At 41.1% G+C, this 13,714-nt stretch overlaps 1 protein-coding gene across 6 annotated transcripts in view; it reads right to left on the minus strand.

Annotated features, from left to right (window-relative positions):
* RPA2 (replication protein A2) overlaps positions 1 to 13,714 on the minus strand; it is a 397,710-nt gene that overhangs the window by 26,392 nt on the left and 357,604 nt on the right. For all 6 annotated transcript variants that reach the window (XM_044060106.1, XM_044060108.1, XM_044060104.1 and 3 more), the window contains one exon: positions 9,244 to 9,338. In XM_044060106.1, coding sequence (XP_043916041.1) covers positions 9,244 to 9,338 — 95 coding nt within the window. The remainder of the gene's footprint in view (positions 1 to 9,243; positions 9,339 to 13,714) is intronic.

A 13,714-nucleotide genomic window follows, 5' to 3' on the forward strand; every position in this document is an offset into this window, starting at 1 on the left:
ATCCAACGCCATTTTCTTCAGTTTTTCTTGCCCCAGATGTCAGGTGCCCCCAAAAGAGATATAGATATACATATATATATACACACACACACACACACACACACACACACACACACACACATATATGGCTATATAAAAATAAAACAAAACCCTTAGGTACAAGCAAATACACCACAGAGATAGTATAGGATAAAGTGGTAGAGATAAGTTCAGCTAGTTCAGAGGGGATGGAGGGAGGGTAACATGGACTGCAGCAGGGTGTACACTCTAACATCTACATTTATGGTAGGTACAAAACTGTACTATGTTCATCGTGTTACCCTGCTGCAGGCATCACACTTGGATTGAATCCCAAAGCTAAGGAGGGGAGGTGGAGTCAAACAGGGTTAGAAGAGGCTAGTAGGCCCTGCAAAACTGCAGTGGCAAAACCAGCTCTAGTCTTAAGAGTAAAGAGGTAAGTGATGGTGTTTGGTGAAGGTGTGCACTGAACTCCAAGTAGCAGCTTCCAGAATATCCTTGGTTGGCACTCCCCTGAGAAAGGCTGCTGATGTAGCTGTAGCCCTGGTGGAGTGGGACCTAATGTTAGCAGGTACTGGTTTCCCATGATGTGTGTAGCAGAAACGTATGCAATGTCCTATCCATTTAGAAATGGTCTGTTTTGAGATGGCTTTTCCTTGTGATCCTGTAGCATAGGCTAAAAAGAGCTGGTCAGTTTTTCTGAAAGCCTTAGTTTTACCCAAGTAGTAACGTACTTGCCTGTGAATGTCCAAAGAGTGCAGGAGTCTTTCTCCTTTGTTCTGGGGATTTGGGAAGAAGGTGGGCAAGTGAATGGTTTGGTTTAGGGCCACACTGGATACCACCTTTGGCATAAAGGAAGGATTAGTCCATAGAGAAACTCTGTCTTGATGAAAAATGAGGAAAGGTTCCACTGCCATTAGTGCCTGTAGCTCTGAGACTCTTCTAGCTGAGGTTATTGCTAGTAGCAGGGCAGTTTTCCATGAAAGAAATTTTAAATCAGTTGAAAAAGCTGGTTCAAAGGGCGGCAGTGTAAGCTTTTCCAGGACAAAGTTCAGATCCCAAGTAGGCGTTGGAGCTCTCCTTGGCGGTCTTAAGTTCTTAGCCCCTCTGAGATACTGTCTCAGGAGTGGATGTAAAAATAAAGGAGGATCCGTGCTGTAATGAGCTGAAATTGCTGAGGCGTGGATCTTAATAGATGAAAAGGAAAGTCCTTTGTGTAACATCTCAGTTAAAGTATTGTAGAATCTGAGGAATGTTCGGTTCCAGGGGATTTAGGCCTTCAGCCTGGTTCCAGGAGCAAAATCTTTTCCATTTGTCTGAATAGGTTTTCCTGGTGCTGGGCCTCCTGGCCTCCAGAATGACATCCATAACAGCTTTGGATAAAGGTGTTGGCTGGTTGTTTAGGTAATTTGCCATGCAGCCAGGTTTAAAGTCTTGAGCTGGCTGTGTAGAATCAGATTGTCTCGCTGGGTGAGCAGGTGAGGTATTTGTGGCAAAATCCATGGTGGACCCTGGGCCATGGTCCTAAAAATTAGATACCAATGTTGGCGTGGCCAATCTGGTGCAACGAGAATCATTTGTGGCCTCTCTAATCTGACTTTCAGCAGTACCTTTGCTAGAAGAGAGGCAGTGGAGGGAAGGCATACACTGTTAATGTTTTCCAACTGAATGAGATAGCTAACACTTTCCAAGCTAGTGGATGGAAGGTCCTTGTGCAAAATTTTTGAAGTTGGTGGTTGTGGGGGCTTGCAAACAGAGCTATGTCTGGGCGTCCCCATTTTTGAGCTATCATTGCAAATACTTGTGGATCTAGTTTCCATTCGTGTGGATCCATGATGTTTTTGCTTAGGTCGTCTGCCAATATTGTGCTTGTAATTGAACCTGGTAATACAGTGCAGTGTTCCACAAGGTCATTGCTTGCCTGCATAGAGGGTAGGAATGGGTAGGAATGTGTGCCCCCCTTGTTTGTTTATGTACCACATAACTGTGGTGTTGTCTGTCCTTATTAGTAGCTGTCCTGGGTGTAGAAGGTCCTTGAAAGCTGTTAGGGAATTCTGCACTGCTAGCATTTCTGTTTGATTGATATGTAGGTGTCTCTGATCTCTAGTCCATTTGCCCTGAATGCACTATCCTGACATGTGTGCTCCCCAGGCATAGTCCGATGCATCTGTTGTCAGTTTGCCTGGCTGTGGGTAAGGTGAAAGGCTGATCCTTGTTGAGGCGACATGCCTGTGCCCACCATAGAAACTCCTGTTGAAGGCAGGGAATGAGTGGAATCATTGTTTCCAAGCTGTGGCTGTGCCGAGTCCATACACTTTTCAGGTACCACTGTAATTTCCTCATATGCAGTTTTGCAAATGGTATTAGTAGAATGCAAGATGCCATGAATCCCAAGGCCTGCAGAATTTTTCTTGCAGGGAGTTGGGTCTTTGTTGCCATTATTTTGAAATACTGAAACAGTTGTCGTTTGTCTGACATGAGATAAGCCATCTAGGCCACTGTATTCAAGCTGGCACCCAGGAATGTTATGTTTTGTGAAGGCACTAGTTTTGATTTCTTTTCGTTTACTGTGTAACCTAGGCAACTTAGGTGCTTGACAAATGCCAAATGCTGTAAAAGAATGTCCTTGCTTTCTGCTTTAATAAGACAGTCGTCCAGGTATGGGTATATTTGAATTCCTCTTTGTCTGCAGTATGCAATTACTGGTGCCAGGCATTTTTCTGAAGACAATGGGCGCAGTAGATAAGCCAAATGGCAGTGCAGAGAATTGATAATGCGTTGAACCTGCAATGAAGCGGAGGTATCTTCTGCAATTTTGTCCGGTAGGGACATGCAGGTATGCCTCCTTGAGGTTCATAGTGACTAGCCAAGCATTCTTGCCCAGCATGGGAAGAAGCTGCTGCAGTGTTAGCATCTTGAATTTTGGTACTTGCAGATAGGTGTTCAGAATTGAAAGATCCAGAATGGGTCTCCATACTTTGTCCTTTCTTGGAACTAGGAAGAGTCTTGAGTAAAATCCTTGTCCCTGCTCCTGTGTAGGTACCTGTTGAATGGCTCTCATATTCATGAGAGCTGTAATTTGTTTTTGTATGCCTCCTTGAGGTCCATAGTGACTAGCCAAGCATTCTTGCCCAGCATGGGAAGAAGATGCTGTAGTGTTAGCATCTTGAATTTTGGTACTTGCAGATAGGTGTTCAGAACTGAAAGATCCAGAATGGGTCTCCATGCTTTGTCCCTTCTTGGAACTAGGAAGAGTCTCGAGTAAAATCCTTGTCCTTGCTCCTGTGTAGGTACCTGTTGAATGGCTCTCATATTCATGAGAGCTGTAATTTGTTTTTGTGCCTCTGCCCACTGATTTGGTGGCAGGTTTGGCATTCCTTTGATCCTTGGTAAGGTATGAAAGTGGAATCTGTATCCTTGAGACAATGTTTAGAACCCATTTGTCTTTTGTGATGATGTGCCAGTTGTCTGCAAAAAATGTTAGTTTTCCTCCCAAGGGTATTGCCAGGAGAGATTTGCATGGTAGTTTGACGACAGAGTCATTGTGTCTGCCTTCTGCTAGCTTGGGGCCCGTCTTCTCCTTTCTGGGTAGCAGACCCCATTGGCGAGGTTTGTAAGGACCATGTGACTGACCTCTGCCCCTTGGGTGTCTGTATTTGCCCCTCTGTGATCTGTCTGAAGCTGGAAAGGACCAATTTTTTGTTGGCCAATTTTTGCTGAAGCGAGGGGGTTGTACCTGCAAGAAATCCTTGACTGTTTGCATAGATTTAGCCTTCTCCTCCATTTTCTTTAAAACTTCTTCTGCTTTGACACCAAATACATCTTGTTGTAAAGGTGCATCTAATAATTTTGCTTTAACATGGTCAGGGAGGGTTTGCTCTTAACCAAGCAGGTCTATGAATGACTGAGCCAGTAACAGCTGCTCTACAGGAAGCTTCCAGTGAATCAAATCCGCATTGTAAAGTATGCTTGCCACCTGTTCAGCTGCATGCAACAGATACTGCATTTCCTTGAGCTCAGGCTGTTCCGAGTGCGTGCTCATTTTTTTTGTTTTAACTGAGACATCAGGAATTGTTGATATTTCAACATGTGAAACTGGCAATTTAATGCTCTCATAGCCGGAGTTGCAGAGGTGTATATTTTCTTTCTCCATCTATCTAGGGCTTTGGAATCTCTTTCAAAGGGCACAGGATTTTTAGCCATAGAAGCCTTTGCTCCCTTAGGACCCTGGGATATGGTTTCTGGGTCAGCTACAGGGCTTTTATAAAGGAATTTGTGAGAGTCAGGTACTCTGTAGTATCTGTCTGGTTTGGCTGGAGCAGGAGGCAGAGAGTCTGGATTTAAACTAGACTCTAAGTAGACATCATCCACAATATCTAAAACAGGAGGAATAGCAAGAGGTCTGTGCTGGGGTAATAGAAGAAACTCTCGGAGCCTTTTTTTTAGAATCTGAGTAATCCTGACCTTCCCAGTGGAAATGTTCCCTCATGGTATGTAAAGTTTCCCCAAAGGAGTAGTCTTCAGGGGGAGATGCTGAGGGAATAGAGTCTTCAGCATCAGAATCCTCAATGTGGAAAATTGTAATCCTGTTCCTCAGAAGAATCTGAGGAGAGAGAAACCTGGTCAGAGGATGCATAATCCTCCTCTTGTCTTGGTCTTTTATCAGGAGTGGGATAGGAACCCCTGTTAAGGGTAATTAAATATTCAGCTATCTTAAGCATCTGTTTCTTAGGCATGGGGCGTTGACCTGTAGGTTGAAGAACAGTTTTCTTAGGTTTTTAAAGGAGTTTTAAGTTTAGCATAAGATTTAATGGTGAGTGTAGTCTGTCTGAAGACACCTTCTGCAACCGAAGGCGTTTCCTCTGCACCGGTGTCTAAACCTGCTCTGGTGTCGGTAGATGGCTGCATCGGCCTAGTAGACTCCGCATGGGAGTCTGCATCACTCTGGGGTTCCAGCAATGCAGTCATGGGCTGCATAGGCGCCTCACTGAAAAACGGCGACAAGCCCAGCTGAGGCCTCGGAATCTGGCTTATTCCTAGGCTGCCTGTCCTTATCCTTGCGTTTTTTATGAGTTTCAGTCGTCGGCTGCTCCGACAGCATGATATAATTGAATTTCCTACCAAAGTAATGCCGTGCAAAGTCAAAACGGCGTTTGATATTGGGTTTATTAAACCTAGCGCAAAACCAACAGCCTGTGACGTCGTGGTCTGGGCCTAGGCAAGGAATGCAAGGAATGCAATAGGAATGGAAGTAAGTCCTTATGAGGTATTTGCTTCCCACAAGAAATGCAGTTGCTAACTTTCTGACATCGGACTGAGGCAAGAAAATGTTCCCCAACGGTGTACTTAGCTTTATTAAAGACTTCGGACTGAAATTCAAATCGAAAATCTCAGGTATCGGCCAACTGGCACTTGCGAACTGCTTCTGCTACCGGGCGGCAAGAAAGACTGAAGAAAATGGCGTTGGAAGCATCATATACCCCTGACGCACTGACGTCAGGGAAGAAGCGACAGCAACCGATGCCAGACCAAGACTTTGGAATTCGTGCCGACTGCGGGACCGCCTGACGGCAGGATAACCCAAGTGTGATGACTGCAGCAGGGTAACACGAGGAACATCTTGGAACGTTATATAGGAACACAATACTTTACAAATGACAAAGCCAAAATTGCCCAAACTCACTTATTGTCTACATTACTATATGCATCTCCCATACTCACCAACCTAAGAAAAATCAGAATTAGTGAAGCGGAAACCTGCTACAATAAAATTGCTAGATTAAGCCACCAATTCCCCATCAAGAGCTCACCATTGCATCCCTCTTAAAAAGCTCAATTGGCTTGAACTCCCACATCTCTTGCTCTATAACCAACTAATCATGGCTCATAAGCTATTCTCTACCAAAGTGAAAAAAGACACCTTCACTCCAAAATATACTGCTACCTCATTCCACTGCCAGAACTTTATACTCCAACAACAAACCATTTATTAAAATCAATACAGCCAAAAACATAGCTGGAGAATCCCCATTTGCTAACTATGTAGGCAAAGTGTGGAATTCACTTCCTTATGAAATATCTTTTCCAACCCTCTCTCAATTTAAATCAAAGTTAAAAACTCTCAAAACAAATGGCTATGCCCTTGTAATACCCCAGACTAAATCACTTCTCTTAGGTGATCACTCCTATATTTTTCCCCAAGTCTAATTTTGATCTGTCACTACTAACAATCTTGGATGTCCCTTAACATACAACTCCTTGAAATGTTGTAAACATGCAAACGAGTACCAAGTGTAACCCTACTCTAATCTCTCTTCTACAAACCAAAGCTGCAAGGTTCTTTATCATCCCTCTTCTATTCAAATGCCTTACTGTGTAAATACTTGCCTATTTACAATGGATAAATGATGCATCATATACAACTGTTATGCAATTTGTTCCATTTTACTTGCACAAATAATATTCCTGTATAAATACCATTCCGTATAAAATCTCTTCTTGTATAATAAATATTCTGTATACATGTTATTTATACTGTTCTGTTTATGTGGAGCTTTGCTCCCCAGGCTTTCGCTGAAAATGGGCACGTGTCCAGTCGGACTATCCCGGTTAACAAATGTAAAATAAAATTTTACTTATCAGTATTATTCTATTTGTTGATTTGCTGAATTTTATCATGTGATCTTTTGGTGGAGTATTTAAACCAAATTGGAGGTTTGCCTTAAAATGTTCTGAAGTTGTTCTGTATGTATTAAAGGATGAAAGCAGTAAACATTTTTCTCGCCATTTCTTTCTTTTTGCGGTTTTAAATCAGTTATTTGGAGAGACAACTCTAACAAGTCTGTAACACTGCAACAGTGTTCTAAGGAAGGACATCTAGCAGGAAATAACTTACCACTTTCACTTTACAGCACAGGGACCTCTATTCCCTTCAGAGTAAGAAGGGACTAAACGGAAAAAAAGATGCCTGTAACTAGGCGGTGAGCCAACACCTATTCCCCATCCAGATGGTGGAAGCATAAATGGTGTTAACATGCAGCATACTGAACTAATGACAATGTGGAATTAACACTCTGGAGAAACAAACACTGAACCCAAATACTACCAGCACTGCTCCCTAGCACCTAGACAGTGTACCATGTCCTGAACAAGGTACAGAAGTCCAGCATAAAAAAGGGAAGACTGAGGATTTTAAAACTGGAGTGACAGGGCCTATGGAGCCTGTCTTAACCTTGCCAACAAGTAGTAGTTCACCCAAGAGAAAAGGCCGTCCTTGGGCTAAAGTGCAGTTCCACACTCATGTCCATGAAACTTGGAGGGCTTGCTTCTTGCACACCTGTGGGCTGTCAACTGTCCTGGCAAGGGAAGACTGTGGCCAAACCTCAGGTCTAGCTCCCAAGACTAGAAGCTAAAAAGGAGGCACCACTCAAACATCCCTTACACCCATCCACAGACTAAGATAACATCCTATTTTACAGGAGGAATCCACGACCATAAATGGGTCTGATGGCCTTTAAATTGAAATCTGTTCTTGTTTTTTGGACCAGTGATTTTCTACCAGTCACGTTTCTACTTGAGATAATGAAACTCCTCCTCCAAGCTGGTCATTTTCCTAGCACCATTCCAATGACGTATTTTGATGAAGGACACAAGCTTCTCTCTAATGATGAAAGCTGCAATGGGGTTGAGGTGCTGTCACTTATGGTAGACACTGACGATATAGTCGTCCCAGGCAAAAGAGGTAGCTCCTGTGGTGGTCTTAATTTGGGTCCTTATGGCAAGAAAGAGAAACTCTGTTTTTTGGTACTGCATGAGGAAACATCCCAGTGGTGCACATTGTATAGTCTAAACTCAGAGATGAGTAACTGGAATGATCTTAGGGTGCACATGGGTGCACATACCTCAACCCCAAAGTTAAGTATGCTGTATGCAGATCAACAGATGTGCAAATATGTACCCAAAGCATGGGCACTCAAATTAAACAATCATTAAGAAGGGCACTAACGAAAGCACTGTAGTATTCTCGTCAGTCTGACAATGGCCATGTGAACCCCCACACCTCACTCAGACATTGGATAGAGAAAGTAAAGATGACAAGTTGGGAATGTGATATGGCTGTCATGATGTATCCGTACATATACATATAAATTTAAAAAATTACATTACAGAATTAATCAAGGAAAGGAGTACAAAAAAATTCAGCTTATACAAAGAAACTGTCAGAGGTAAAAAGGCAAGCATGAATACAGACACGCACTTTGGAGGTACATAAACCCATTCACCAAATAAACACCAGAAATATCTAAGAGAAGGGGAACAAAACAAGCCTAAAACAATACTCTCAATCTGGCTCTGTAGGTTAATGGCAATTTCTTATTACTCAACTCTTTATTCTAAATCAGCTTTGCTCTTTGCCTCGATGACAGTTCAGTACTACTCAACTCGTACTGAACTATCAGTAATAAAGTACTGTACATCACTGTTTTGTTTTTGGGCCCTACTGCTGCAACTAGACAATAGGCTGCTAGGTACCACTCCTAATGGTCTGCTTCCTCACTACTTTTTGGACTGCTGTTGGCAGTGAAGGATATGGAAGCACAGAGGAGTTAGTCTGGTACTATCTCCTGCATAGGACTGCTCCACATACTTGAAAAGGGAAGAGAAAAGTACTGTCCTGGAGGTGGAGTAGAGCAGGTGCCTTCAACACCATTTTTTGCATGCACCAGGCTTTTTCTTGTCACTGCCCTTCCAACATATTTAATTCTGTGCCATTAAACTGGGAGGGCAATGAGGTGTGGCTCCTGAAGAGGCAATCACCCTGTGTGCCAAGGTAACCATACCTCTTGGCCATCCTACAACTCCCAGCATGGGGATCACTCTAAAACCCAGCCTCCATCAGGGCTCAAAACAATCTGCCCACATCGACATGAGACCGCACCCCCCCTGGGACTACCCTCCATACTAATTCCATGAAAGTCTGCTCGCCTGAGCCACAGTCAGGGCTTCATCTCTCTATGCCACCAGACTTGCTGGCTACTCATCACTGTTTCTATATCTATGCAGCTTCTTTTTTCTTCCCCCTGCATACAAAAGGCAGACTGAGGAGTATAAATGAAATTGCTTATCAAATAATGCACATCCTGAGCAAGATGCGCACACAAAAAAAATTCACACAGCAAAGAAACGTCAAGATGTGCAGAACACAACACTCAAAACAAAACTTACTTTATTGTCATAATATTCATTCCTTTAAGACGATTCTTTAGCTCTTGGATGCTCATGCCTTCTGCTGCACGACAGCTTTTAATCAAGTTTAATACCTGAAAATGGGGAAAAAAAAGAATTGGAGATTATGGAAAAACAAAGTTTTACTTGCTACAAGAGAGGAATATGCTGTGGTTTACCCAAAGAAAAGGTGACACTGGCCATTCATACAGATTTTAAAAGAGGGGCATTGCAAAGCTGTACAGATAAAAAGGTATTCAATCCATTCGGTGTTACAGCCATCCTGTTTAATGTGCTGTATTTAACCATACTGATGTAGCACAAGTGTGCTGTACACATTAGTGCCGGTTTAAACAGGTCTGCTCAGAATCAATGAATCTGCCAGTGTCCTTCAGCTACTCCAGTCTGTATGGAATCAGTCTACTGCAGCAATAAACAAAGTGGCCCTCATTACTCAAACACATTACTAAGTTGCATTTTAAGGCAGTCTGTGCTTAAATATCAGTTATTAAATGGGTAAAGCTCAAGAACAGTGCAAAGCCAGCTAACAAAACAGGACAGCTCTTCAGCAGACTGACTACATGGCCACAGAAATAATTCCAATACAGGTTTGCAAGTGAGTGTAAAGCATGTACAGTCAGTCCTTCTGTACTAGAACAGAAAATTACAGCACAAAAATGTAACTACCCAGAGTGTACAGTTACAAATGTACACACCATTAACAGGAGAATATAAAAATTCTGGCCCTGCAAAAAGCACAACTGCAACAGCCAGAAACAGAATTGGCAATTTGTTCCAACACAAATGTGCAATGCAACTGCCAAAAATCAAACTTGCCATACAAAGTCAGTCACAGAAAACTAATTTCAATGGCAACTAGGAACAAGTTGAAAGATCTTAACCTGCTTAATTTTCTTGCTCAGACTGTACCTTTTTATTTTTTTTCAATATCTTTAACATCCACAAGACAAAGGCAATCTCTTACATTTATATAAATGAAAAACATACAAAATTATATCACTTTAGTTGCAACAGTTTACATCAAAGACACCACTGAAACAACTGTAGTTGTAAATATTATAAATCACTTATAAACCTTCCAGTCAGTCAGTTAAGCATTATATAGCTCATTCAAATCCTGCCTCAATCCTCATTCCTGCTCTGCATATACTGTTCTCAATTGCCACTCTTTTCTATATAGTTTGCTCCTACCCTTTTCTAAAGATTCCAATTCTAATGGTTTCATCTGAGTTACTATATTCACTTACTCTAGTAAAGTAGGTCTAGACCGATTTCCATTTTCTAGTAATAGCCTTTTTGGCAGACACCGTAATTAAACTCTGCAAGGTTTACTACGTCTAGCAATTCCAATTCTGTAAGAAAAAATCATCTCCCCAGTCAATCCAATCTGCTCACTCGAACAGTCCGCAGGGAATCCCAAAATTATGCACACCGTACCATATTTTAAAGAATGTACCTACCGGAACTGCATGGATTCTGTTTTAAGAACAGTGCACATGTAATCATAACAGATAAACACATAGTAAAATCTTGCTGTGGTAAAGTCACAATAAATGGGACTTTGCTGCAAATAGATGTCAATCTGTCCTAAGATCAGGCAGCAAAGATGCTGCTTGGTAGTTGGCTATAGATGACCCACATTATGACCCACATTTGCAGTTTTTTTTTTTTTTTTTTAAGAGGGGGAGAAGAGTACACGTTGACCCTTACCTCAACTACAGGATGGGGGAGGGGGGCAAGCAACCAACACCCAAGTTAACTTGCAGGGTACTCAACGAGGAACCAAAGGAGGGGAACAAGTCTATCTAAAAACAAATTTAAAAACCCTTCCATCATCTTGCCTACACAACAAGTATATATGTGCATATATTCTTTGCGCACACACATATGTGCGTGTGTACATATATGCATGTACACACTAGTTTAAACATACGCTATAGATACACACAAATATCCAAGTCTAACTTTCTATTGAAAGCACACTAGCAAAAACACCGCTATCTAATGGTTGACTAAGGTAAACATTGAGCCACACCCTACAGTGGGAAAAGGCATATTTCCCTGATCCTGACTTTAGCATGATCTCATAGTGAAAAAATTACTTTCAAATAAACTGAACCAGCTTTTTCAGTAATTAGTCATTTGGGGGGGGGGGTGCAAAATAAAAGGTTACATATATATATATATATATATATATATATATATATACACACACACACACACACACACACACACACACACACACACACACACACACTCACAAACACTTTATATATATATATATATATATATATATATATATATATATATATATATATATACACACACACATACATACATATACATGGGTCTACTTCAGATGCCCGAACGCTCACTTCAACAACTTAATCGACCCGGAATCACCGACAGCTTTATTGTCCGACAAACACTTTTCCCGACATTTAATCCACCGACAGTAACGCACCTTATACACCGGTAGCAACTTAAATCAGTACACTACAAATCCTAATTCCGTGTAAAAAGAAATAGCAAAGCAATATAACCGGTTTAGTGACAACAACTAGTCCACGTTTCAAACAAAATCTCCTGAAGTAAAGCTCCAATGGTGTGATACCGCTCACAAATAATAGAATTCATTGTTATAGTAACTCAACAAAATGAAGTATTCTCAAAGTCCCAGCTATGGGTAATAATGCAGTTGTAAAACTCAAACTGCAACTGCTGAGAGTAACTTGTCGGTTATTCTAACAAACATTTCCGTAGTGCTGTAAAATCAAGTGCACTACACATAGTGAAAATAAAATAAATCTATCACAATTTTAATAGTCTGGCAATACTTTTAACAAACTCCGTAGCACTGTATTCTCGTCTATTGTTAACAGTAGCAAATGGTTCATGCCGCTTCATTAATTTCCGTTTTTAGGGGATGGTGGAAACCCAGATGAAATCCTCACACGTAGTTCATCAACTCTATTCTGTTCTTGTGCTAACGCTTGCATAAGCATATGTAAATCAACATTTCTACATCCTAGCAAACATTTTAAACGCCTATGCCAGGTTTCTACAGAGTTTTGGGTCCGTGGTAAATTTAAGTCATTCAAATCCGAAACATTCCAAAAGGAAATAGGAAATAAAGGAGGAAACCTTATTCAGCTTGTCATCCTAGTTGCAAACTTTTGCAATTTACCGTGAATGTACCAATCACTAAAATACTTTATTAATTCACATCCTTCAGAAGGAAAACATACTTGTAACTCTTCAAATGCAGGTTTTACCTCGCATTCTGGTAGAAATGCTAATGAAACTAGCGACTTTACTTGTAGATGAAATGCAGCATTTGTATTATATAATGTAGTTAGTCCTAAAGACTGCAACTTTCGCCACACATTCTGGCCAAAATGAAACAACCTTTACATTTAGCTCCTTCAATGTTAAGTCTAATACTTTTGATTGCAGCCACTTCAAAGTCACATAATACAAACTGGACATTACATTGCAAAGCATTGCTAGTTAGTAAATGGAAAACAGTGCCATAACAAGTTGTAGCATTTCAAGGACTTTCTACTCATAAGCGCATACACTAATGGTACAATTTTGCTGTAACTTCCGCACTTAACGAATCCATGTATACTATAAAGCTGTCGACAAGTTACTTCTTTAGTAAAAAATGTACCATCCATTAACCATATAGTAGCATTACTAATATCAGATAAATTAACAGTGGTGAAGACATACACTACAGTATCGTTACTTTTACAACTAAACGCTTTGAAATAAAGGTACCAGACTTTAACGGATAATGTACGCTATTTACATTAATTAGATTCACGTTTCCGTTCCTTTCCACAACATTCTCTTTTCTACGTACCCTGCCAATGCTTTGCAAAAGTGACCTTCTACTTGGTATACTTTGCACCAAGTTTAGTGAAGTAGCGGTCATAGCAACATCAACTATAGCACAAGGGGTATCTCTGCTATACTTGGCTCTTACTTTCACTTCACTATTTAATTTGTAACGTTGTAACTCTGTAGGATCAGCGGAATGTTCATGGGGCACAGACTTTACAAGTTGCTCACCTTCCGGTATTAACACAGTTATCGCTCTACCTTTGCATTTGAAACTCTTCTTTTCTTTACATCCCCAGTATTGCCTGTTTTCTTTACATCCCCAGTATTGCCTGTTTCCTCTACTTCTTTCTAGGTGATATAGGAAACCATCCAGTTCCAACATGGGTTTACTTCTTTGTGACATAACCGGTTTGTAAACATTTCCCAGAATTCCAGGCCAAACTTCCGATGTATCTGCCATCATTACTACTTGGAAGGCTATTTTCCTGTACAAGTATGGTACATTCATACAGCACTGTTTAATATTACGTACTTGACTACTGCTATTAACTACACCTGTCGGGATTACGATAGTCAGGAATTACCAATTTTTGGTTTAATT

The sequence above is a fragment of the Protopterus annectens genome, chromosome 1.part2, assembly GCF_019279795.1.
Source record: "Protopterus annectens isolate FY-2018-M chromosome 1.part2, PAN1.0, whole genome shotgun sequence".
Classification (NCBI taxonomy): Eukaryota; Metazoa; Chordata; order Ceratodontiformes; family Protopteridae; genus Protopterus; species Protopterus annectens.